A 26,226-nucleotide genomic window follows, 5' to 3' on the forward strand; every position below is an offset into this window, starting at 1 on the left:
TCTGGAACAAAACAAGGGTACCACCTAAAGAATAGGGTGATATTTAATATCCATCATGGATCTGACAAGAACAAATCATGCCAAACCAACCTAATTTCCATCTTTGACAGGGTTACTGGCCTAGTGGATGGGGGAAAGCAGAAAAATTATATATCTTGAATTTAATAAGGCTTTTGACACAGTCCCACATGACATCTCATAAGCAAATTAGGGAAATGTGGTTTAGATGAAATTAGTATAAGGTGAGTGCACAACTGGTTGAAAAACCATATTCAAAAAGTAGCTATCAGTGGTTCACTGTCAAACTTGGAGGACATAATTAGTGGAGTCTAACAGGAATCTGTCCTAGGTCCAATATTAAACATTTTCATTAATTACTTGGATAATGGAGTGGAGAATATGCTTATAAAATTTGAGGATAACATCTAGGTAGGAAGGGTTGCAAGCACTCTAGAGGATAGGATTAGAATTCAAAATGATCTTGATAAATCGGACAATTGTTCTGAAAACAACAAGATTCAATAGAAGAAATTCAATAAAGACAAATGCAAAATACTACACTTAGGAAGAAAATGTTAAATGCACAAATACAAAATGGGAATAACTGGCTAGGCAGTAGTAACTGCTGAAAAGGACTTGGGGGTTACAGTGGATTACAAACTGCCAACAATATGATATAGTTGTGAAAAAGGCTAATATTCTGGGGTATATTAACAGGTATGTCATCAAACACAGGAAATAACTGTTCCATTCTACTCAGCACTGGTTAGGCTTCAGCTGGAGTATGATGTCCAGTTTGGGGCCCATACTTTAAGATAAAGACAAACTGAAGAGAGTCCAGAGGAGAACAACAAAAATGATAAAAGGTTTAGAAAACCTAACCAATGAGGAAAGGTTAATACAATTGGGCAAGTTTAGGGGGACCTGATGACAGCCTTCAAATACATTAAGGACTGGTATAAAGATGATGGAGATCTATTGTCCTCCATGCCCTCTGAAGGTAGTACAAAAAGTAACAGGCTTAATCTGCAGCAAGGGAGATTTAGGTTAGATATTAGGAAAAACTTTTTAACTACAGGGCAATTTTGCACTGGAATAGGTAGGTTACCAAAGGAGGTTGTGAAATCCCCTTTATTGAAGGTTTTTAAGAACGGATTAGACAAACATCTGTCCGGGATTGTCTAAGTTTACTCGGTCCTGTTTCAGCACAGTGGGATGGACTGAATGACCTCTCAAGGTCCCTTCCAGACCTACATTTCTATAAGCCTATTTATCTTAGCTTCTAACTACCTTGTCAGACTCCTCTCCTGGTTAACTACCTACAAAACAGCTTCATTTAAGAGGAACAGCCTTCCAGGAAGAGTCTGTTTTAAACTGATGGAAAAGGGAGATAGTAAGTTTCCAGACCAAAGAAACTAGGAGTTCTATAAAGCCTCAGTGGGTCAGTTAACTTAGAAGGAAGACCCCCGCCCCCTCAATGCATTAAAAGTTCCATCATACACTTTAAACAGCACTGTGTTAAAGCACAATAGGGAACTTTTAGTGAGTATCAGCAGGATCTAGAAATCACCACCCCACACACACGTATTGTGCATGGCCATACCATGTAGACAAGCCTGCAAAAAATTCCTTACCTTTGTATGAGTATGCACCTTGAGATATTTGTACAAGTCCAAAGTTTCCTGAAACCTAGCTTGAGTAAATAGGACCTCGCTATGATGGAGCTGAGAATCACGCCTATGAATTCGAGCTCTGCACATGGAGAAGAGCTGACTTGTCCTTATTGATCAACAGGCCAAACAAAAGTGAACAAAAGAGGGACTAGATCTCTTGATGGTTATCTCCACTTAATGTATGGATCACCCTGCAACTACAAGTCATTCAGATGAATGCCTGCCTAGATGCCGGCCTCCCTAAGATGGGCTGTAATCACTTCCATGCAATTTGTGAAGACTTGAGGAGCTGCAGACAAGCTGAAGGGAAGGAGTGTAAATTGATAACGAACATTTGCCATAACAAACCTTACAGATGACCTGTGATCTTGGTGAATGGCCACATGGAAGTAAGCATCCTTTAAGTTGAGGGCAGCATACCAGTCATTCGAATCTAGGGCAGGAATGACAGATGCTAGGGTAACCATCCTTACCTTACTTCCTCCTGTGCCACTGGGCAGCCCAGTTCTTCCACTGATTATAGTCTTCGCTAGTTGTACTTCTTCCTAGGTGATGCCAGCACATTCGACACCCTCTGTCAGTGTCTTCTCCAGTTCTTCCTTGGCCTTCCTCACTCTCTCTTTCCACCCTCATTACCTAATTCAATGCTTGCTTTGCATATCTCCTGTCTTCCATATGCTGTACATGTCTCAACTATCTGAGCCTTCTTTCTTTGACAATATTTTTTAACATGTTCTGCTCTGTCAGCTCCCTTAGTCTTATTTATTTTGTCTTTCCATGAAATGTGTAGTATCTCCTTCAGCAATCTGTGATGGGCAGCCTCCAATCACCTTTTGTTGTCCACTGTCATATGCCAAGTCTCTGCTCCATACAGTGCTCAAAGCTAAGCTTTAGTTTTGACGTGGAGACCTCTGCTTGACCAGATGTCCAACAGGGATGTCAACCCCTTCCAACAGGGTTTTTGCTGCTTCCTGTTCTACCTCTGAGGTAAAGGCAATCATTCCATTCCACATGATACTTAGTAAAGCAATGTCAGTCATGTGACTCATTTCTGCTAACCCATTTTACAATGTCCACAATACCTTTTGTTGCCCACTTCATCATTCACAGACTATCAGGGTTGGAAGGGACCTCAGGAGGTCATCTAGTCCAATCCCCTGCTCAAAGCAGGACCAATCCCCAACTAAATCATCCCAGCCAGAGCTTTGTCAAGCCTGACCTTAAAAACCTCTAAAGGAGGAGATTCCACCACCTTCCTAGGTAACCCATTCCAGTGCTTCACCACCACCTTTGCTAGGCAAAGAGGATTGATAACATACACCCTGGTCTAAACTCCAGTCACAATATTGAACCACTCATCCAAGCCTGTACCTGATCTTACTGTGCATCTATTTTCATCATATAAATGCCTTACTACGTTGATTAGCTTGTCTGGTATCCTATAGCTTCTAGCAATATTCCACAAAGTCTCTTTGTGGATACTATCAAATGCTTTCTTAAAGTTGATAAAGTTGATTAAGACAGGCTTTTGCCAAGCAGTAGCTTTTTCAATGAGCTGCAGAAGACTGAATTGTTCACAACATGATATGCGTGGACAGAACCCAGCCTGTTATTCTTGTAATTTTTCTTCCACTATCTTCTTTGTTCTATTCAGCAGGAGGATAGCCAATACGTTTGCCCAGGATTGATGCAGTTTGAGATTTGTGGCACCTTTTGGATTGCGCTGGTGCTTTGTGGTTAGAATGGATACTGCTGATGGAACTGAGGCCAGAACTGCTTTCTCTTAGGGACTGGGGTATAAATACACAAGGTCCTTAGGGATAACCCAGAGTCTTTAAGAGAATGCAGAGTAGAGTCTGAAACCCTGCACACACTGAGAGACTGGGTTCCGAGGAGCAGTGCAGTGTAGCTTCTGTAAGGAGATGCCAAAGTCATACCTCTCTAAACTTTTTAGTCCTGGATTTAAATCCCCTGTAGATAGGCTATTTATCACTAACATGTCCATCTCCCAAACACTTTGGACAGAGGGAATGGGGATTGCTGATTGGCATAGCGTTATTACAGCCAGAACAGTGGGACTTAGGCATGCCCCATTACTGAACTTTGAAACAAAAACAAGTACTTTTTAAAAACAAGTATTACTAACAATAACTATACAAAAGTGAACTATGTACAACCACAAATAAAGGAAACACTTCTCTTTTAGAGACACCGGGAAGAAAATATGATAAGCCACACAAGCTCTGATGATTGACTACAGGTGGTGAGAAGGAAATGAGGGAGGGTTGGGTGGCCCAGCCCCTTTATTCCTTCAGCTAGCAACACAAGCGTCCAGAGGGCGCATGCGCCGCCTCGACAGATAAGTTCTCTGGCTTCAGTGCACTAGGCATACATACGTGAAGTGGAATGGACATGTGTAATAATTCGAAGAACTAACCATTAGATTATAAACGCCTTGGGACAAGACCTTTAGGACGATACAATCCAATGCATTCTATATTGCTATTAACTTTCTGGAAAAGAAACAAAAAGGCAACTGATGAGCAGGCTGTGTGGACACCAAGGGGAAAGGAATGCGCTAGGATAGAGAGAGTTGCTATTGCATACGAAGGGGGCGCTGGGCCTTAGGGTACCACTCCCAACTCTCAAAAGTGGCAGCTGAAATTGCTGTAGCATGTGAGCCCAAGAGTGGGATGAAGAGGGGCCCCGAATAGGGAAACACAGGAGAGAAGGCAGGCTCATAGGGTACTGAGGCTTTGTTAGAAACCACTGTCTCTTCATTCTCCAAAGAATGTTCACTTTTCCCTTTCCTGTTCCCTTTTCCTTTATCCCCTCCTATTCCCTCATAACCCCACAAGGAACAGCAAAGAACTGGAGAGACCAAAGCAAACTCCATACTGCCAGTCTTGGAGAGATCCAAAAGATCAAGAAAGTTAGCCTAGGTGGAGTCTCGCCTTTTATAGAACAGGATAAGATTGACAGCCTATTTCCTCTTGCTTGATGAGAGGTAATAGCATAATATAGTGTAATAGCCAGTCTAGGATACATCTGATGAGATACATAGTTCAAAAATATCTTTTGTCCAAAGTTATTGTCCATTTTATTGCAGTTGAGAATATATACTATTTCTAAAGCTTTAATATGTCAATAAGGTACTTCTAAGGAATGAATACAGTAATAATGTAGAGTAATTGCAGAAATGTATCTTATGTTGTGCGACTGTTTAAAATTGTATTTTAAATTCACAATCTGTGTGTTAAGGCCTAAGATATTATAATCTATTAAAATCATTTAAATTAAATATAAAAAATAATATTAAGCAACATATATTTGTTGCCAGGTTTTAAATAAAGTCAAACCACTGAACTGGTGTAAGTCACTGGCTAAGTTCCTGGAATCAGAGTTTGTTGAAGGGCTAAACCAACTTTTGACAACAGTGGCCTCTTCTGCAGGTGCAGAGAAATTTTTTATTTTTATTTTTTTTGTGCATTTCATATTCAACTTGTTCCGCTGAATGTAAACCAATTTGGAGTTGAAAAAAGCAAGAAAGCTTATTTTCCTCTCCCAACATATGAATAGATGTGAGAGGATGAGATCTACTAGCTCTAAAATCTTGAAGAACATGGTGACCACACAATCAGTTCAAAAGTCACTTACTACAGATATTTCCTTTGCTTAATAAATCACTTTTAAATGCAAAATGTTATGATAAATTTTATGATAAACATTTTTTTTCTGTATCCAGCACTTTTAAGGTAGTTGTAATTTTTAAAAATTAAATCGTTTTTGAGAATTTTTAATCAAATCTAGTAAATAAGTAAATAATAACCATCTAGTAAATAAGAAATGTACATTTCACCATTTTCTAACATCATAAAAAATGTAAAAGTAACTTACATTTATTCAGATTCTTAAAACTGCTTAAATAAAATAGTGTGTACATATGGCATATCTACCCAGTTGGCAAAAAAAAGTATCTAAGAGCGTATTATATTTAGTTGCAATTCAACATATTTTAATAGCTAACAACCAATGAGAATCAATCTTTCTTCAGGAAAATACAAACTACCAATGCAAAACATGATAAAAATCAATTATTTAAATTGAGGTTTCCTGCTTGCTGATTTAAATCATTATTAAAATTGATTATTTAAATCAAAATATAAATCAAACCACCCTGGACAAGAGTGATAAAAGATGTGCAAAGGGAAAACAACTTTGTTCTCTATTCCTGTAATACATATATATATATATATCTTTTACAGCAATAAGACTTACATATATCTGGATCTTTACTTTTCTTTGTTTTGTTACTAAGACTTATCTCAAATCTGTTGATATCGGGTGAAAGATCACTAGAGAAAAAATTAGAAAATCTTGATTAATATTGTACTCCTTTGGCATTTAAACTAAGAAGCTCAATTATACATTTTCTATTCTTTTCTATTCTTTAGTTCCACCATCCAGAGAAAACTTTAGCAGCCATACAATTGCCGTTATATTACATTAAACAAACATATTTAGGATGCAACAGGAAAAACGTGTGGCTGAAAGAAGATTATGTATATGCAACTATCTAACCAATTTTTAATTAGAAATCAAAATTCAATGAATCATCATCAACACACTACCTATAAAGTGTTAAGAAATATCAAGTTTTTAAATGCTATTATAATTCAAAAAGACCAAAACTTACTCAAAGACAAATTCCTCTGACCATACAGGGTTCTGCCCTTCCCTGACATGCGTTTTTGCTACCTGGACACTGTTCAGGTAGATGTTACAATACGGATTAGTGAAGTGTTTTACTGGGAGCGTATGAGCTTCTTCAACATGTAAAATAAGGCTGCTGACCTGAAGAAAATATACAAGATTTAATCTCAACATACAAGAGGGTGAATTTTTTCAGCTCGAAAAAGCTTTTGTTTTAACATATAAGTGCCAGATACAAACTAAAATTTGTTGATCAAACCAAGACAATTACTTAAATAAAGGAAAAACAAAGAATAGGAAATAGTCCAGGAATAATAGCAAAATACTGTCAAAAGGCAGTAGCACAATAGCTTGTTAGAGGAGTAAGTGCGGATAAATTTAAAAAAGAATCACACTCAACCATTCAGGTCACTGAATTTTTTTTCTTTTTCTCCTAATACATCATCTATTTTTTTGTTCTTTAAGACCATAATATTTATTAGGCATTAGACTTGCTTGTGCTGACTGCTACACCTGCATAGAGTCCTACTGAAGTCAACAGGATTCCAGATAAGCACTGGAGTTTGCGCTAGCAAATCCAAATACAGAATCAGGATTTTAGACCCCAGTAGCACTGGGTGCTGTCCGTGGCCCCTGCTCCACGTGATTTATAATCTAAGATCCTGATTGCCATCAGAATACAAACAATAACTTGTAATTTCTTTCTTGAAACACAAACTTTCTCCATTTTCCAAAGGGAAAACAGTTCTATCTGCACTACAGATGCTCAAATTATAGTACCATTTGATGGTCATACTATCTTTAAATTGTGTTCTCATGGGACATTAGAAAATTTACTAAAACATGTGACGTTTGAACTCCTCTCATAGAACTTAGTTTGCATTGAGGACTATTTAGAGTACTACTAAGCACTCTTTGTTTTAAGCTTCATACTTGAAATCTATGGCTCAGTCTAACTCCCATTGGTATCAATGGGAATCAGATCAGATATTTATAGAGTAAACATAGCAAACACAATAGTAGACCAGGACTGTGATCCATCTGTGTTCAGTATCCCATCTCCAACAATAGCAGAAGGAGATACAATAAACCTGGAAACTAACAATTATGCAATAACAGGCCCATAGGAAAATTTCTTCTTAATTTCAGAGGATGGTTTAAGCCAAGAAACAAGTATTCAATGAATGCTACTATGCTCTTGACTTCATCAATATCCTGTATCAGTGAATTCTACATATTATTATATGTGGTCTAAACTGTATTTCTTTTTCAGTTCTAAATTAACTGTCTTTCAATTTCATCGATCTTTTCATGTTCTCGGATTGTGAGTGATGTTAACTGGCATAGAGAAATGGTAAATGGAAGTATCTGATTTATGATTTCTATACTTTTTATTATTTTGTATACCTTTATCATGTCCCCCTCCACTTACTTGTCTCCTCTCTAAACAGTCCCATTTTGTCCCACATCCTTTATATGGAGGTTTTTTTCTCTCTAAACATTCCTGTCACCACTCTTGGACTCTCCTCTCCCCCCATTATTTCTGATATACTATTTATCTTTTTTGACATACGGTGACCAGAACTAAACACAGTATTCTAGGTAAGTACCACTTATGTACAAAATAGCATACTATTTTTAGGGAGGTTTTTGTCTATTCCTTACGCATCCTAATGTTTTCATTGCTTTTTTTGTTGCTACTGAATAACGTTGGCCATGCCTTTTTCTGGCATTGTTACAGTTAATTTAGAGCTCACAACAAGTAGTTCAAATTATTCCTTCTAATGTGCATTACTTTTGCATTTGACAACACTGAATTTTATTTGCTATCATGTTGTCCATTTACCTAGCTTAGTTAGGTCCTGCAAAAGTACCTCAATCTTCTCCGAGCTTAATGAATACCTAATTTTGTGTTGCCTGAAAAATGCTGCCACCTCACTGCTCACCCCCTCCCCTTTTTTTTTTCCCTCAGATAATTATAACATTCAACACCACCTTTCCTAACATGGAACCTTGTGGCACCTGACTGCCAACTTTCAGTTGTCAAGAAAATTAACATACCTAGTCTTTGTTTTCCATCTCTGAGCCAATTTCTTGCCCATGACAGTACTCTCACCCAATGAATGAAATGAATTAAGATGAAAAAAAATGCTATTATGACTTATTATGTACTTGTCTCAAAGCTCAAGAGAACAGAAATATTAGTAGCACATGGCAGATGGCTGCATTCTAGATTTAACATTTAAAAACAAATGGCAAACACAAGGAGTAAACTTTTCAGAAGCACCTACAAGTCATTTTTAAAAATCGGACTTATGCACTTCTGAAAATGTTACCGAAGTTTATCTGGTGATCAGACCTTATCGCTGAGCAACAAACCTAAAGCCTGCCCATAAAGTGTTTTATTCTATCATATATGGAAGCTGAAAACAATTCTTGAAACGTAATTACAGCAGGTTTAACAAAATATTGCATCATGTGTACACACACACACACACACACACACACACAATTCAGTTTACAAAGGACTCAAAGTAAAACACTAAGATTGACCAATATAGTTTTAGAAAAACTACAATATCTATGCAACTTCACCTGACGTAGACGTTTATTAGATGTCCCAGGACTGGTTTTTCGTAAATTGCAAAATGTCTGCAGAGCTTTCATCCAGTCCTATAAAAGACACACAAGATTTCAAACCAAATGAAGTCTGATCATTCTTCTCAAAGAATGGTAGATATAAGTCTGACAAAATGTCTAACTATTCAAATATTTCATTTAGTCAATTTCTTGTTTTCACATATTATATTTTAAAAGTTATATGTAGTATTCCAAAATTGCTTATTTTGGAATGAAAGCTATGTTTATATCCATCATCTAAACTGCATAAAGCATTTGCAAATCAGGAGGATTTTCTCTTTTAGATATACCAAGCATTAATAATAGATATATAGTGTGACCTTTACCAATTTTCCACTCTAATGATACTGTATTAAATTACACATAGTATTTAGAATGAAGCAAAACATGGTTGCTTCTGAGTAAATAAAACTCACATGCCAAGTACAGTGCTCTAATTCTGACCCTCCCCCCAGTGTTTCAGTTTTGCAGACTCATTTCTAGCTGTAAATACTGCAAAGACAAAAAGAAGTTGATTGAAGAAAAAGAGTGAAGGTGACATCCACAGCCTCCTGTCCATCTGCCTCTGGCTGCTCAACCATAAAAATTGCCCTAAAGAGGCAAACAGGGATTCCCTTTGCAGAGGGATATCTATGGGAGGTATAAAGCCACCATAGCCGGCTCTAAACCACGTGTTCCTGGTCTCCGTCAGAGTGGGGTGCTAGAGAGGGCAGTCGTCAGCAGCTTAATGGCCCTTTTCCCTATACCTACGTAGGGGTAAGTGCCTTGGCTAGCTTGGGTCAGCTGGCTCAGGCTGAATAGATATTTGGGCTTGGGCTGGAGCCCAAGCTCTGGGACACTCCTCCCTCATAAGGTCTCAGAGTCTGGACTCCAGCCCGAGCCCAAATATCTACACAGCAATTTTTCAGCTCCTTGTCAGCCCGGGCTAGCCATGGGCTTTTTATCCCTGTGTAGACATACCCTGCAATGGGCAAGAGTTGGAGAAGCCCTCAGACTGCTCTAACTTGTGCTGGGGACCAGTTTGGTTCCCCGACAGTCCAAGGATTGCAAGTGAAAAGTATGCAGGCCTTTGTGTCCCATCTCCTCAAGCTGTGCTGAACTCTGTTCCAGTGCAGGTAGGTATTGAACCTTTAGACTAACAGTCAATCTGCATAATTAGATATCACAAGTAGATATTTGTTAACTACATCTCAGTGCAATACAATACTGCCATTAAAAAAGTTGGTTCAATTTTTTACCCTTCAATTATTTTTCATATGTTTAAAATATTGACATATAATATGGGCAGACGTAATTGTCATAATACTCAGTTTAAAGTACGCTGCAGCTGGTCTCAAGTAAACAAGTTTGCTAATCAATTTCTTTTTGCGTAAAAACGTTCCATAATGCAAAAGACTTTCAGACTACAGCTCCACAGGAAGATTTAATAACTTTCTCATTGTAAGTAGGGCCAACCACAGCTGCTGAAATACCTTAATAATTATTATACACAATATTTCTGTGGGGGTAAAAAGGACATAATTTACCTTTACTTTTCTAGATCTATTAAATACAGTCCTTCAGACCTTTCCCAGTCATAGGAGAACCTCTCCAACTTCAATGCCACAACATACATTCTACTCCTCATGGCAGTGGGCCATTGTGATCAAGCTTGGAGATGGAAATTTGCATGTGGCTAGAGTTCATTTTATTCATAAAGCATCTTTCTAAAGATTAATATTCTTAATTTTATATCATATCCACATATATAAATAAGAGAACTTTGGAAACTGCTGAAAAGGAAAATTAAATGTCTTAGTCCTACAAGTAAACTCTCTTTCCCAGGGTAAATTACAGATGTTAAATTTACAAACACTGCAGCTGAATAAAGTGGGATGGGAAGGAGGTAGTGGAGTACCACCATACTTTGTCAAAATTTAGGGGTAGGGTTTTTTTTTTTTTTTTTTTTTTGGCCTTTTTAGACTTGTTAGCATTATTGTAGGATATGGAATATGGAAAAATATTTTAAAATGGTGCAAGAACAACAATAAACAAAAACAAAGTTAACTGCCACAGCACTATAAGGAGGAGTACACACAACAAGGTTTTGAGTCACATTAAACTAAAGAAAGTAAACAGAAGAACTGTATAAAGTACATCATTGCTGGCAGCAGTAATTAATTCTGTTGCAGGGTTGATTTCACTTTTTGATAGGTAACAAGGGAGTGAAAGACCCATATTTTGGAGACTTGAGATAAGAATCCCCTTTGCCTTCCCTAAGCCTCACTTGTCACCTCTTCCCTCTCCCTTTGGCACATTAATTCCTGGCTCCCAGGCATTATCCCTGAAAGGCCAAGAGAGGAGACAATGGTTCTGTCCTACTGCTACTACCTCTTTCTGTTATCTCTGAGACAATCTGCAGCACTGGGGATCCAGAGAAAAAACACACCTGGCATTACAGGGATATAGTACTCCATAAGATCCAGCCACCGACACACAAGAGGGGTTGGGGTGGGGCGAAGAGGGCCAGCACTCAAGTCCTTTCCCACCAAGCGGAGCTGCTTTTCTGAAAGGACGCGAGTATGAAGTTGCTAACCCAGGCAGAGAGGGGGTGATCCTGCAATAAGAACCATGCAGGTGGACTCCTGTGCCCACAAAATTCTCAATGTAGAATCTAGGTCTAAGTCTGTAGGGAAACTATTGACCCATGGGTTTGAAAAGTTATTACAACGGACAGGGCTTTAAAAAAAGCTTTATATACTGGTCACTGTCTATATGTAGCATACTTGTTTCCTACTACAAACTTTAATTCCATTAAGTATCAAAACACTCATAGCTTATTTAAAAATTTGCATTCTTTTATATGCCAAAGCGTCTTACCTGTGCTTGTTCTGGAGTTTCTCCTGCAAAGTAAAAGATGTAATGTTCTTCACTAAAGTGCTGAACTACTATCTGAAAACAGTTTGGCCTTTAAAACAAACAAACAAACAAGAGTTTTAGTAACAAAGAGTAATATCTTCAGACTACTGACCAACTGCTTTGCTTGCTGATCTCTGGCAAAATACAAATATTTTTGGAAAATCTGAGCCAACACAGTTCAGTTGTTTGAATACAAACAGCATTAAAAACACAATCATTTTTTCTTCAAAAATATTCATCTTTTTTGGACAGCTGTAGCACTGAAGTGTGTGGGGATAGGAAGCTGAATTTTCACAAAGATAGAAGAAAAATACTTTTTGAGCATTTAAGTGAAAACATGTTTTGATTTCACTGAGTTATAAGCCTTTAAAAAAAAATCGTACTTCACCTGTGTGCAGTACAACTAATATGCTTTAGAACATTTAAGGAACCTTTAGGACAAAGATAGATTGTACTGCACTGCACACATGCAGACGGGAATGCCTTTTCTATATAGCACAAAATATGGTGATGTCGTCTTGTAAGGTAAAAGAAGCACGCTAAGATTCACTCATGTGGAATTGTCCCCTATGAACATTTTAATGCTGCATGAGATATGGTGCAATGTTGTTTGTCTAGTCAAGTAGTTCCACATTATGGAGTTTCTTTCCACTTTCAAAAATCTTAGCAAGTTATGTTAAGCAAGAAAAAGCTAGGTTGCATGTACAGCCTTTACTCTGATGCTATAGTACATGCACATCAATTCATTACAATGTATGTATATGACTACTCACACATTCTCAATTATAGTATCATACAACTTTTTTGACAGCTTTAAATACACCTGAACAAACTTCTTTATTCTTGTATACTTGCACTATTTTCTTTGTCACAATGGTCCAGTTTTTCTCTGATAGACTTTTGATAGCAAAGTTATTTTCTATTTAAAGAATGTGTTTAATAATTTAGGCAAAATAGTACCCTGACCTACACAACCCTATAAGGGGATATATCTGCCCTCTACCCCACCTCATGTGTGGTCATGTAGCTGCTACTCCATTTGTGGCTGAAGTGCAAGGGTTCCAGGAAAGAAGGGGCTACACACCAAATACTCACCAGGTGAGCAAGTGGTCAGGGAAGGGACAAAGCTATGTTTCCTCTTGCACTCCAATCATCAGCCAGTGGAGCTGGCTTGGTAAAGGAGGAGTAAGCTGTATCCCACTACCACCCAGAACAAGAGAACAGCAGGGAAGGAATCATGACTGAGTCTGAATCCCTTCTTCATGACCTCCTGGTGTGGCTCAGCTGTGTGTTGTTCCTTACTCAGAGCCAAGCTGTAAGGCACAGTCTAGACCATACACAGCAGCCGTGCATTATCCAATTTAATTTCAACCAGCAGCAGTGTTCAGCAGTTCAGGAGGCAGCTTCAGTTAACTATGCAACTAGTTTAGTTACAAATGTAGGTGGGCTATACATGCCAGCAAGTTTTCACTATTACTATGCAATACTTCTGTCTATTTATATGGCCCTCATCCCAGTGTTATCTGAATGCTTCCTAATTACTTAAAAATAGAATTAACAACCAGATGGAGCAAAGACATCAGAGCTTTATTATTTAAGGAGGAGTGGAAATAAGTGTCAGCGATTCTTTCAACAGATATCTTCTCACTGAGTCTCTGCTATTCTCTTACTTAGGGATATTAATGTGGAGGTTTTCCAGAAGGCTCCTCTCTGTTTTTTGGTCATGGAAATGCCAATAATTTCAGCAGACTTGCGTCTAGCAATTTTTAAAAAATGTGAAAAAAAGTCCATTTGATTTAAGTGAATTTTTACATTCAGGTTGCAAAAACTCTTGTTTTAGTGGATTATGTTATGGTTATATATCTATTCTTATTTGGTGTAAGCTACTAGTTATAACACAGAATGGTTTTGAAAAGCTTTTTTAATAACGGATTAACAAAAAAGGTACTAAGAATCAGTTCTTGCTATTTACAAATTCAATTTAAAAATTCCACTCACAATTCTTAACCTTTTTACTACTGACCACCACTATGCTCTCCACAACCTCCTGTGAGTAGCAGACTTTGACCACAAATAGTTCACTGGGCCTTTACTATGTATGTGACTCAATATTGCATGTGTTCTCTGCATCATGTCCCTGGTATGTTAAAACAAAAGCAAAGCTGATTGTTCTTTTTGATCTCTTCCTAGTGATTATCGTCTTTCCCCAAAATGGTTTATATCAATTAGCTTCCATTCTGCTTTAATATTGGTTTAACATCAGAAGAGCTTTTCTACTTGAACATTAAAACTCAATGGAATAGTTTTTAACCATCTTAACTTTCAGCTGATATCTAAGCAAAAGAGGGCTCATTTCGTTGCAATTTCAACAAGGTTTGGTCTCTATCCAAAATTTTATAATATGACATTCGTTATTCAATTACCATTTTAATGAATGCAGTGTGCTCTATTTTTGATGGGTGGAACACACAGTGTGCTCAATGTTGAGTTAATATATTAATTTAAAAGCCTGAGTGGTTATCCTGCCTATTACTTCAAACAAAAAACTTCTGATACTTTAAGAGTTCTAACATTTCCAACATGTTTAATTTATTGCCCTGTTGAAAGAGAAGTATATGGAAATAAATGAAGTTATGCACCTATAAAATTGTAATATTTGAACAGTGTACAACTGCAGACATGGGAACTGAAAGCTACTATCTTACCTGCCAAACAGACTGTCATGAACTCCATAGACAGAACACACACTGAGATCTATTAAACCTTTGGGCTTTGTAGCTCGCTTTTCACTTTCAAAATAAATAAGCTGGGCGTCATTCCCCTCTAAAATAAAGTACAAATTCTTCCATCGCTTTCCTTTGCCTGGAGAAAAACAAACAAAAGCAGTTAAAAGTCCTGTTAACATATTGTAATCTTTTGCAGAATTTTTCCTAGGTCTTAATTAACACTACAGGTAAAAACTGAAGAGGGCAATTTCAAATTGCCAGATTTCAAAACAGAACAATAAACAGTTTAAACATTTAGTACAATCTTTTCTTGCAAATTAAGTTAGTGTATCTTAGTACAGGAAAAGCTCTGTTATCTGGCATGTTGAGGGAATGGGAAGTGCCAGTTAGTCAAAAATTCTGGTTAACTACACATGAGTTATATTTACCAATGGAGGGAGGGAGTTTGGGTGCGGGAGGGGGCTCAGGGCTGGGGCACGGGAGAGGGTGCAAGGCACAGGCTCTGGAAGGGAGTTTTGGTGTGGGAGGGGTTTCGGGGTGCCGGATCCAGGCATGCTCCCCACAAGCGGTGATGACATGTGCCTGCTGCTCCTAGGCGAAGGTGCGGCCAGGTAGCTATGTGTGCTGACTCCGCCCCCATGGTTCCCAGCCAATGGGAGCTGCAGAGCCAGTGCTCGGGGAAGGGTGGGGGCAACACACGGAGCTCCTGTGGCCGTTCCTCCACCTAGGAGCAGCAGGGACATGTCGTCACTTCCGGGGAGCCACGCAGAGCCAGGCAGGGAAGCTGACGGACCCACACCAACCAAACTTTTAATGGCCCGGTCAGCACTGCTGACCGGAGCCGCCAGGTTCCTTTTTGACCAGGTGTTCCAGTCAAAAACCAGACACCTGGAAACTCTATTGAAGATTTGTATTGGGAGATAGCAGAAATGTCAATTTCTAGAGCTTTCCGATTGGTAAAGTGCCAGATAACACAGCTTTTACTGTATACAGACTGTATCTAAAAGGGCTCAAATTTGCACAATAGTAAATCCAAACTACACTTTTGGTCTCAATCATGTAATCAGATATGTTCAAATTGACCCCTGTGCAGTTTAAGAGACTTCAATAGGACTCAGCAAAGCCATAAGGGCTGCCTGCATAAAGTCCCGTACATGTCAATGGACAAAGAGGCCCGTCTTTCAAGATACAATTAGATCTGAACAGTTTGCAAACTAAGGCACTGTCCCTGCAAACAATTCAATTTAATGCAGTGCTTTGATTGAAAATACAAAATAAAGATAAATAAAAAAGTACTGGACTCTGGACACACTACAACCATTCAGAAACTAGGCATTATATTATGTAGCTTGCTCCATGAAGTGCTGTTTATGGCGAAGGTCTCTGAAAAGCTGCATTATTTTCTTGAGAAAATAGATGCTGCACCTCTTTAATTTGTCCCTCACCAAGGCACAAAGGACAGCACATGTGGGGGTGTAGAGGCCCCACACAGGGGAACAAAGGGTTAAAGAGCAGCTCTGGGCTCACAAGTCCCCACGCAGCCGCACCTGCTGGGCATGCTTGCAATGGAGGCAGAGTTCAAAAGGGAAGGGTTCAGCTCAGACAGAGCAAGGGAACAGTCCTACACTGATAGCTCCTGCAGAGGCTGCAGGATCCCCACACCACCTGGACCAGACCCTGCTGCAGAGCTATCGAAGGCCCCATGAAGAACAGGAATGGAGAGATGCAATTGAAGAAGAGCCTCTGGACTACTGTCAGTGAGAACCACCCCAGGAGTTCATAAGCTGACTCCGTTTGTGATTTTGGATGGGGCTGAGAACATAGTAACCAATGTCCAGGGAGCAGGATTGGTGGTGTCTGCCCTCTAGGCCGCATAGCCAATTGGCCAGTCATAGGGCACTGGGTTGGAACCCGGTGAAGCAGGGAGGGCTCGGATTCCCTTACCACAGGCCAGCACAGGTTGGGCAGAACGCCCATGGATTCTCGCCACTTGGCGGCACTGCTGGGCTCAGATGTCGTACCCCACAACAGGAACAGACACCCCATATGACACACAGCGCTTAAAGTCTGGATATCACTGGTACCTAGCACAGGACTGACTAACATTTGAAACAATAACAGCAAAAAAAAAAAAAAAAAAACTATTTATTGGGTACTTTTAACGAATAATTTTAACGAATTAACTATTTACAAGGCAGGAAGAGAGATAACTAGCTAACTATGCACAAGAAACTGAGAAAAAAACTCTATATTCCTATTTATCTATCCAGAGATCACAATAGCCCTTCTGGCCACAGCATCACACTCAGAGCTCATGTTCAGCTGATTATCCACTGTGACCCCCAAATCTCCTTTCAGATTCCCTGCCTGACCAGATTAGAGACCCCTATGCTGTACATGCAGTCTGCTTTCTTTGAGTAATTTTGAACAAGTTATCAAAATATAAGAATGTAATTTAATTTTCAGGAATCTGCTTTATACTTAGAAGTAAAATGTTCTCACTTTTTTTCAGAAGATACCCTTTTTTGACAATATTTTTATAAAAAGCATCCTTTGTTTTTCGACGAATTGTATTATAGATTTCTTTTCCATCCACTGTATCATTAAGCACTTGTTCTTGATGCTGGTAAAGAAAAATAATAGCCATCAGTATTTTTCAGTTCAGAAATATCAGATTGATTATAATGCTGAAAATGGAAATATTCTTACCGATGTTCTTTATTTTCAAATATCTCTTGTAATCTTATGCTACTTAATAAAAGGACTGATCGGTTTTCGTGATGTCATTTCTAATAACATACCCTCTGTATATTTTCCTACATTTATATCACATCACACTTGGTTAGTGTGGAATAGTTTATGTGGTTTATTCTGAGAGATGGAAAATAAAAATTGACCTGCTCCTACTTGCTAAAGAACACACATGGAGTGTGCCCGTCTCATTATGTATGCATAGAGAAATAGAAAGAAGGATACACAGTTTAGTTATTTCCCATACAGAGAGTGTTTTCTCAAAGTTTACATTAGATAACCTTTTAAAACTTTTTCACTACTGCATGTCTTTTATTAAGGACATTGTGCCTTGATACTTCAGGGAGAAATCTAAAGAAGCCTTGCAGTGAAAAAACAAGGTGCACAGGTCAAAATTAAAAAGCTTCAACAGGTCTGGGTGAGGAAGATTGCACAGTTCTTCTCTACAATGCATCTGCTTCATAATATGGCTATTTTGACCCTCATTTCACAGAAAATAAAGAAACTTAAATTCAGGGTAAATGAAACAGATGTAAGACTAGGACAGTGGAGAAAAAAGCCAGAACAGCTAAGCCAGAAAGTATGTTAAATATATTGGACAGTACATAACCTAAGAGAAAATATTAGTTTTTATCTTTACTCTGATATTATTATTGTCTCTGCCATTTGTAACAGACTGTTCTAACTAAATTATAAATTAGTTGATATCAGTTAGACCAAGTACTGTCTTCACTCTAAAAACCCCACACTCTTTAGAAATATTATGTGGCATTAAATGTCTCACCTGCATTGGGACAGGGTCTTTTAGGTAATATCCTTCAACAATTTGTTCTTTTCTGTAGTGCTCAATGATATCAGCAATACTGTTCAAATAAAAAATTATAAACTTTGAATAAGTTTTTTTTGCTATAAATCTTTTTTCCAACATAAAATTCACACATTAAATTTCTCACATAAATCTTTAATAAAATCACATGCTAAGAAAGGCGATCTCACTTGTATCAGCCAGAATACAGGAGTCAGTAATCACATATTTGAGTTCTGCTAATAAAAAACATATGAATCCTAAACTAATCTTACAATCTTACAGAGTTTAAAACAGTTGCTCAAAAGGCTAGCTGATGAGGACATAGAAAACTCAATGATCAAGTAAGGGCAAATACATTCCCAGCTATTTAGCCAGGCTGAAAATTGTTATTTTATCAACAATAATTTTCCAAGTCTCATCATCACTAGGGAAGGGGAAGGGGAGACATTTCACTGTGCAAAGCAATTTCTTTCTAGGGGGATGGGAATGTCAAATAGAAAAGGTCTGTAACACAGATTACACAGCTCATACTTAGAAGTCACTGAGCAATCATGTTAAATTAAATACTCGTCAGCAGAACTCCTCTACAGGGATGCTTGCATTCTAATTACCAGAGGGAATCAGGTTGAAATTGTATTTTAAAGGATCTAGGATTGGGAGGTGGCAATAGATGAAAACTAAAATTCAACATATTTCTTTGACTTTCTTTTACTTATTTATGCATAGTTCTTATTGAAATATCCTTGATTTAAGTTAGAGTGCAATGACGAACAATATGTAGGGATTCTTAGCACACTCTATTATACAGAATATCAACCTGAAAATAAAAACAGTTAAATAATTAAACACGAAATACATGAGCAAACATATTTTAATAAATATTATTAGTTGGAAGTACACCTCTACTCCGATATAACGCGACACGATATAACACAAATTCGGATACAACGCGGTAAAGCAGCACTCCAGAGGGAGGGGGGGCGGGGCTGTGCGCTCCGGCGGATTAAAGCAAGTTTCACTCTACAATGCAGTAAGATTTTTTGGCTCCCAAGGACAGCATTATATTGGGGTAGAGGTGTATGTGAAAATACATTCATCAGGGCATATGTGATGGAATCTTTGGCCAGAGTTACACTTGCCAATGTAAATTGTGCACAAGGCTCTCAGATGAATGGATTAGGTAGAAGAATCTAAACAGAATATGTGTAAGCTTTCATGCGCTAGTTTGTGCATTGTTTATTTCAGAGTCATTAAGTGTCTTCATTTGGTATTGTGAGTTTGATATTTCAAGAGTTAATGGAATGCATTTTGTGTACTTGATGCTTAAGGGTATTTCCCACCAAATTGCTTAGTATGGATTACGTTTTTATTTTAAAGGTCATCTCAAGGGACCTTTCTGGCACTACTACTAACCCCTGTAGCCCTCTAGGTGCAAACTGGCAGGGGTCCCTGTGTCACAGCGGACTTATTAAAAATATCACTGTTCACTTTTTATTAAGATGAAATATAGCAAAAATATTTTCTGCACTCCAGAAATGACATTTTAAATTTAAATTAATAGAGATATCCTATCTCCTAGAACTGGAAGGGATCTTGAAAGGTCATTGAGTCCAGCCCCCTGCCTTCACTAGCAGGACCAAGTACTGATTTTGCCCCAGATCCCTAAGTGGCCCCCTCAAGGACTGAACTCACAACCCTGGGTTTAGCAGGCCAATGCTCAAACCACTGAGCTATCCCTCCCCCTTTTACCATCATCTCACTGACTATGATAAGATTATTATGCACTATTCTGTGTTGAGCTGCAGTAATCAGCATCCCTTATCATGAAAGCAACAATGAATAAAGCAGCTTGGCAAAATTCTACTCGCCCACTCACCAGATTCAGTAACTGACAGGCCACTAATATTTTTTTCTCTCATTGTTGTAAAAGTTGGCAAGTAGATTTTGTGCTAAGGCTGAAAAATTCTCATTAGAATTTTGCAAGCTGAAGTGTTATGTGAAAAGAAACTGACACTTACTGTAACTATGGTTCTTCAAGATGTGATGCAGACATGTATTCCACGTAAGTGTGTGTGGGCCCAGCGCACCAGAGCTGGAAACTTTTGCCTAGCAGTACCCGTAAAGGGACAGCAACTCACGCCTTGTGGCTGTGGCACCTCCATTTGCTATATGAGGCAGCGGCACCCCAACCCACCTCAGTTCCTTCTCATTGAAAGCCCAGGAGGAGACTTTGATGCAGAGGGGACAGAGGGTGGGTCGTGGAATACATGTCTGCATCACATCTCGAAGAATCACAATTACAGTAAGTGTTTCTTCTTCTTCTTCAAGTAGATGCAGACGTGTATTCCACTTAGGTAACTCACAAGCAGTACCCCATCCAGGAGGTGGGGCTCGGAGTCTACTGAAATAGGGATTGCAGGACTGCCCTTCCAAGGCCTGCATCCACTCTGGAAAATGTGGAATAGCATAGTGGTCCATAAACGTATCTATGGACAACCACGTTGCCTCCCTGCATACATCTAGTATAGAAATGTCACTGAGGAAGCTATCGACATTGCTTTCACTCTTGCAGAGTGAGCCTGTATCCACTGAGGAGGTGTAGCTGAACCTCTCTCATGCGCTGTTTGATACAGGATGTCTGTGCAGAGATTGCTTGCCCCTTCATGCAGTCCACATATGACATGAACGGGCTAGGTGAAGCACGAAATGATTTAGTCCTGTCTAGATAAAAGGCTAGACATCGCCTGACATCCAGAGTATGGAGGCACTTTTCTTCCGGGGAAGAGTGCGGCTTTGGGAAAAACACAGGTAAAACGCCTGTTTCAGATGAAATTGAGAGACCACCTTGGATAAAAACTTTGGGTGTGGTTGCAGCATTACCTTGTCCTTGGCTGACCTGCCTTACACACAGTCTTCCATCAGGGCATGCAACTCACATACCTTTCTCGCAGATATGATAGTTATCAGGAATGCAGTTTTCTGAGACAGGCCGCAAGGGACTTGAACGGAGGGCCATTAAAGCAGTAAAAACATGTTTAGGTTCCACAGGGGAAAGGACAGTTACCTGTTCCGTAACTGGCATTCTTCGAGATGTGTTGCTCCTGTCTATTCCACAGTAGGTGTGCGTGCTCGCCACGTGCACCAGTGCCGGAAGTATTTCCCTTAGCAGTATCGGTAGTGAGGGAGCACCGCTGTGACCCCTGGCGTGGCGCCTCTATATCGCGCTATAAGGGGAGCTGCGCACTCCCCCCACCCTCGGTTCCTTCTTGCCAGACAATTCTGACAGAGGGGAAGGAGGGCGGGATGTGGAATAGACAGGAGCAACACATCTCGAAGAACGCCAGTTACGGAACAGGTAACTGTCCTTTCTTCTTCGAGTGATTGCTCCTGTGTATTCCACAGTAGGTGACTCCAAGCTATATCTGATGGAGGTGGGTAGTAGTTTAAAGGTTATCAGGACATAATACTGCCCTACCAAACCCGGCGACATCCCGTGCTTGGGAGACAATCGCATAGTGTGAGGAAAAGGTGTGGACAGAGGACCACGTGACAGCCCTACATATGTCCTAGATAGGGATGTGGGCTACATAGACGGTCGACGAGGCCTGCGCTCTCGTAGAATGCGCCTTTACGATAGGTGGCGTGGGAACCGCTAAGTTGTAACATGTGCGTATGCACGAGGTGATCCAGCGGGAAAGGCGCTGGGTGGAGACTGGTTGCCCTCTCAGACGCTCGGCCGATGCAACGAACAGTTGCGAGGATTTCCTGAATGGCCTGGTACGGTCCAAGTAAAAGGCAAGTGCCCTACGCACTTCTAGCGTGTGTAGGCGGCGTTCCTCGTTAGAGGAATGGGGCTTAGGACAGAGTACCGGTAGGAAAATGTCCTGTTCCATATGGAAGGCGGAGACCACCTTGGGGAGAAACGCAGGGTGTGGGAAAAGCTGGACCTTATTCCTATGGAAGACCGTATATGGGGGTTCCGAGGTCAAGGCCCTAAGCTCCAAGACCCGACGGACTGAGGTGATAGCCACCAAGAATGCTAGTTTCCATGACAGGTGGGACCAGGAGTACGTGGCCAAGGGTTCAAAGGGAGGGCCCGTGAGGCGGGACAGCACTAGATTCAGAACCCATTGCGGGACTGGGTCCTTGGCGTATGGAAAAGTACGATCTAGTCCCTTTAAAAAGCGGGAGGTCATCTCATGGGAAAACACCGAGTGGCCCTGTACTGGAGGGTGAAAGGCTGAAATGGCCGCTAAATGTACCCTGACGGAGGCCGGAGCTAAACCTTGGGTCCTAAGGGACAGGAGGTAATCTAGAACAAGTTGGAGGGATGCGGATGACGGGGAGTCACCCACTCCGTCGCCCACCTAGAAAACCTAAACCATTTGGCCAGGTAGGTCTGTCGTGTAGACGGCTTTCTGATCTCCAGCAGAATTCTTCTGACATCCTCCGAACACCTTCCCTCCTCCTCGTTTAACCATGGAGCAACCATGCTGTCAAGTGAAGCGTGGCTAGGTTGGGATGGAGAAGGCATCCCCTCTGCTAGGAGAGGAGATCCGGGCGGAATGGCAGCTAACAATTGCAGGAGGGTCCCGTACCAATCCTGGCGGGCCCAATCCGGGGCTATGAGGCTGACCCTCGACCTGTCCGCCTTTACTTTCTGTAGGACCTTGCCTATCAGTGGGAACGGTGGAAAGGCATAGAAAAGTTGGTCTGACCACCGTATGAGGAATGCGTCCGAGATTGCCCCCCTTTCTGCCCCTGCCCTGGAGCAGAACTGGGCAGTAGCAAAGAGATCTATCTGGGGAGCTCCCCACCCTCGGAAGAGTTGCTGGGTGACCTCCCAGTGGAGTGACCACTCGTATTGGTGGGAGAAAACCCTGCTGAGGCGATCGGCTCGCGTATTGCGCGTGCCGGGTAGGTGAAAACCCCTCAGAGAGATGTCTTGGGCTATACAAAATTCCCATAGGTCCAGGGCTTCCTGGCACAAGGCCGAGGAGCGCGTGCCCCCTTGCCTATTGATGTAATACATCACAGTCGTATTGTCCGTGAGGACTCTGACCATCTTTCCCCATAGGTGCAAGTCTGAATGCTATGCACGCCAGGCGCATCGCCCTGAGTTCCCTGACGTTTATGTGCATGGACAATTCCGAGGTTGACCATCTGCCATGGGTTTGGAAGCTCCCCGCATGGGCTCCCCACCCCAGGTCCGAGATGTCCAAAACTAGATCTAGTGAGGGAGAGGTCTCTCGGAAGAGGATCCTTTGTAACATGTTGCCCAGGAGGGACTACCATTGCAGGTCGGCCACTACGTTAGGAGGTACCGTGACCACCTTGTCCAGGCCGTCCCTGGCCTGGAATATTGGGAGGCCAGCCAGAGTTGGAGGGACCTCATTCTCAGCCTGGCATGTCACACCATCAAGGTGCATGCGGTCATGTGGCCCAGGAGTTGAAGGCACACCCTTGCCATCATCACAGGGAAGGCCTTGACTGAGGCCATGAGACTTTTGAGCATCTCGAACCTGTCCGGGGGAAGAGAGGCCGTGGCTGCCACCGAGTCTAGATGCGCTCCTATGAAGTGTATGCGCTGAACTGGCACTAACGTGGACTTGTCCTTGTTTACCACTAGGCCTAGACTCTCGCAAGTGGCCAGCAGGAATTCCATCTGTGCCTGCATCTGGGACCGAGACTTACCCTTGAGCAGCCAGTCGTCCAGGTAGGGGAAAATTTGCAGCCTGTTCCTCCTGAGGTAGGCTGCCACTACTGCCATGCATTTGGTAAAAACCCCGGGGGCCGTGGAGAGGCCAAAGGGAGGACCGTAAACTGGTAGTGGTCCAGGAAGCGAAGGAAGTACCGGTGACCTTTGAAAATATGGATGTGGAAATAAGCATCCTGGAGGTCCAGGGCTGCGAACCAATCCCCCAGGTCTAGGGATGGAATAATAGAGGCCAGAGAAACCATGCGGAACTTGTAAAGAACCATAAACTGGTTGAGGCTCTGCAGGTCGAGGCTGGGCCTGAGCCTGCCTTTTGCCTTTGGAATCAGGAAATACCGGGAGTAAAAAACCCAGCCCTGGAATTCCCGAGGCACCTTCTCCACTGTGCCCAGGGTGAGGAGGCGCGTCACCTCCTGGTCTAGGAGGACGTGCTCTGGGTCCCCGGGGATCTCCGGGGGCGGGTGGTGTGGAGGGGCGGCGAAGCGAACTGCAACATGTAGCCCCTGGAAATGGTGCTGAGGACCCACTGGTCCGACGTTATACTCGACCATTGCACTCGGAAGGCAGATAAACGGTTGCAGTACACAAATTTTATTAACTGGGGGGTTCGCCTGGCAACAGGCCCGGTGGCCCCCCGCAAAGAGTCAAAAGCACCTCTTCCCCTGACTTTTGCCCTTGGAGGGCCCAGGTCGCGGGGCCGAGCAGGATTGGCACTGGGACCTACGTCTCTACTTCCTCGGCCTCTTAGGTGGGGGCTCGTATCTGCCCCTAGTTGGAGGAGCCGAGGTCTGTGGCCTGGGTTTGTCCTTAGGTGGTGGAACATAAAGGCCCATAGTTTGCAGGGTGGTGCGGGAGTCCTTCATCCTGTGTAGACGGGTGTCTGTCTGATCCGCAAACAGGGCTTCCTGTCGAAAGGCAAGGCCTGCATGACGGACTGGGACTCCACGGACAGCCCTGACAGCGAGAGCCACGACGTGCTGCGCATGGCAACAGCGGAAGCCATAGAACGGGCAGCTGTATCTGCCGCGTTCTAAGCCGCTTGGAGGGCCGCTTTTGCCACTGCCGCCCCCTCGTCGACCAAAGCTCTGAACTCCCTCTTGTCCTTTTCCTGAAGGAGAGGTTCGAACTTTGGCAGGGACCCCCACAAGTTAAAATCATAGCGGCTCAGGAGGGCTTGATGATTAGCTACCCTGAGCTGGAAGCTCGCCAATGAATAAACCTTTCTGCCGAAGGTATCCAGTTGTCTGGCTGGATACCTTTATCTTTGGGGGTGGGCGTGGGTTGGTCATGTCTCTCTCGGTGGTTTACTGACTCCACCACCAGACAGTTGGGTACCGGATGAGAGTTCAAATATTCGTGCCCCTTTGCTGCCACAAAGTACTTTCTCTCCACCTTTTTTGAAATAGGCGCCAAGGACGCCGAGATTTGCCAAAGCGATGTGGAGATATTGGCCACCCCTTGGTGGAGAGGTAGGGCCACACGGCCCGGTGCCGAGGAGGACAAGACGTTGAACAACGTGTCCGATGGCTCCTCCATCTCTTCAGCCTGGACCAGGAGATTGGAGGCGACCCGCCTAAGGAGCTCCTGGTGAGCCTTAAAATCTTCCTGTAAGGCAAGAAGGTGGCACCGCAATGGATTCCTCCGGTGCCGGTGAAGGGACCGGATCTGCCCCCAGGGCATCGGGCGGTACCAGTGGTTCAACCCCCGCGTCCGAGTCCGGGTGCAGTACCGCTGCCTTGGTGCCAGTTGACTTCTCCCGGTGTCGAGGCTGAGACGTTGAGTGCACCTGCGATGCCCCGGCCATCAAACGGGGTCTCGCCGTTGCCGGCGATTGGGGCCAAGATGCCCACTGACACCATTGCCTTTGCCAGTGCCCCACTTGGGGACTTAGTGGAGCCACTTGACCGTGCAGGGTGACGCAGCCCGGGGATGGGCGGCTGGGTGCTGAGGCCGACGAGCGCACGGTGCCGAACAAGTGACGGGAGCGTGCATGGCCGCGTCGGTGCCAGCCTCGAGATTTAGATCTCAACAAGGAAGACCCTGTACCCATCAGAGGTACTGCTTCCAGACTCACCATGGCGACCGTGACTATGATGGCTAGGTGCCGGTGACGGCCGAGGGGTGCTTCGTGAACGACGCCTGCTGGAGCGATCACTCGAGTCTGAACGTTGGTGCCGATGGCGCCAAGACCTGCTTCTATAACTCCTGTAGGAAGAGGAGCGTCGACGCCTCCTGCCTCGGTGCCTGCGACCCCTCTTGGTAGCGGAGGACCCTCGGGACTCCCTCTCAGGTGAGTCGGCC

At 42.2% G+C, this 26,226-nt stretch overlaps 1 protein-coding gene across 1 annotated transcript in view; it reads right to left on the bottom strand.

Annotated features, from left to right (window-relative positions):
* Positions 1-26,226, bottom strand: part of RASA1 (RAS p21 protein activator 1) — a 108,824-nt gene that overhangs the window by 23,494 nt on the left and 59,104 nt on the right. The window contains exons 9-15 of the mRNA XM_054031735.1: positions 18,186-18,264; positions 17,153-17,273; positions 14,630-14,786; positions 11,886-11,973; positions 8,982-9,059; positions 6,370-6,527; positions 5,952-6,028 (exon numbers count right to left, since the gene is read on the bottom strand). Coding sequence (XP_053887710.1) covers positions 5,952-6,028; positions 6,370-6,527; positions 8,982-9,059; positions 11,886-11,973; positions 14,630-14,786; positions 17,153-17,273; positions 18,186-18,264 — 758 coding nt within the window. The remainder of the gene's footprint in view (positions 1-5,951; positions 6,029-6,369; positions 6,528-8,981; positions 9,060-11,885; positions 11,974-14,629; positions 14,787-17,152; positions 17,274-18,185; positions 18,265-26,226) is intronic.

The sequence above is a fragment of the Malaclemys terrapin genome, chromosome 6, assembly GCF_027887155.1.
Source record: "Malaclemys terrapin pileata isolate rMalTer1 chromosome 6, rMalTer1.hap1, whole genome shotgun sequence".
Lineage (NCBI taxonomy): Eukaryota > Metazoa > Chordata > Testudines > Emydidae > Malaclemys > Malaclemys terrapin.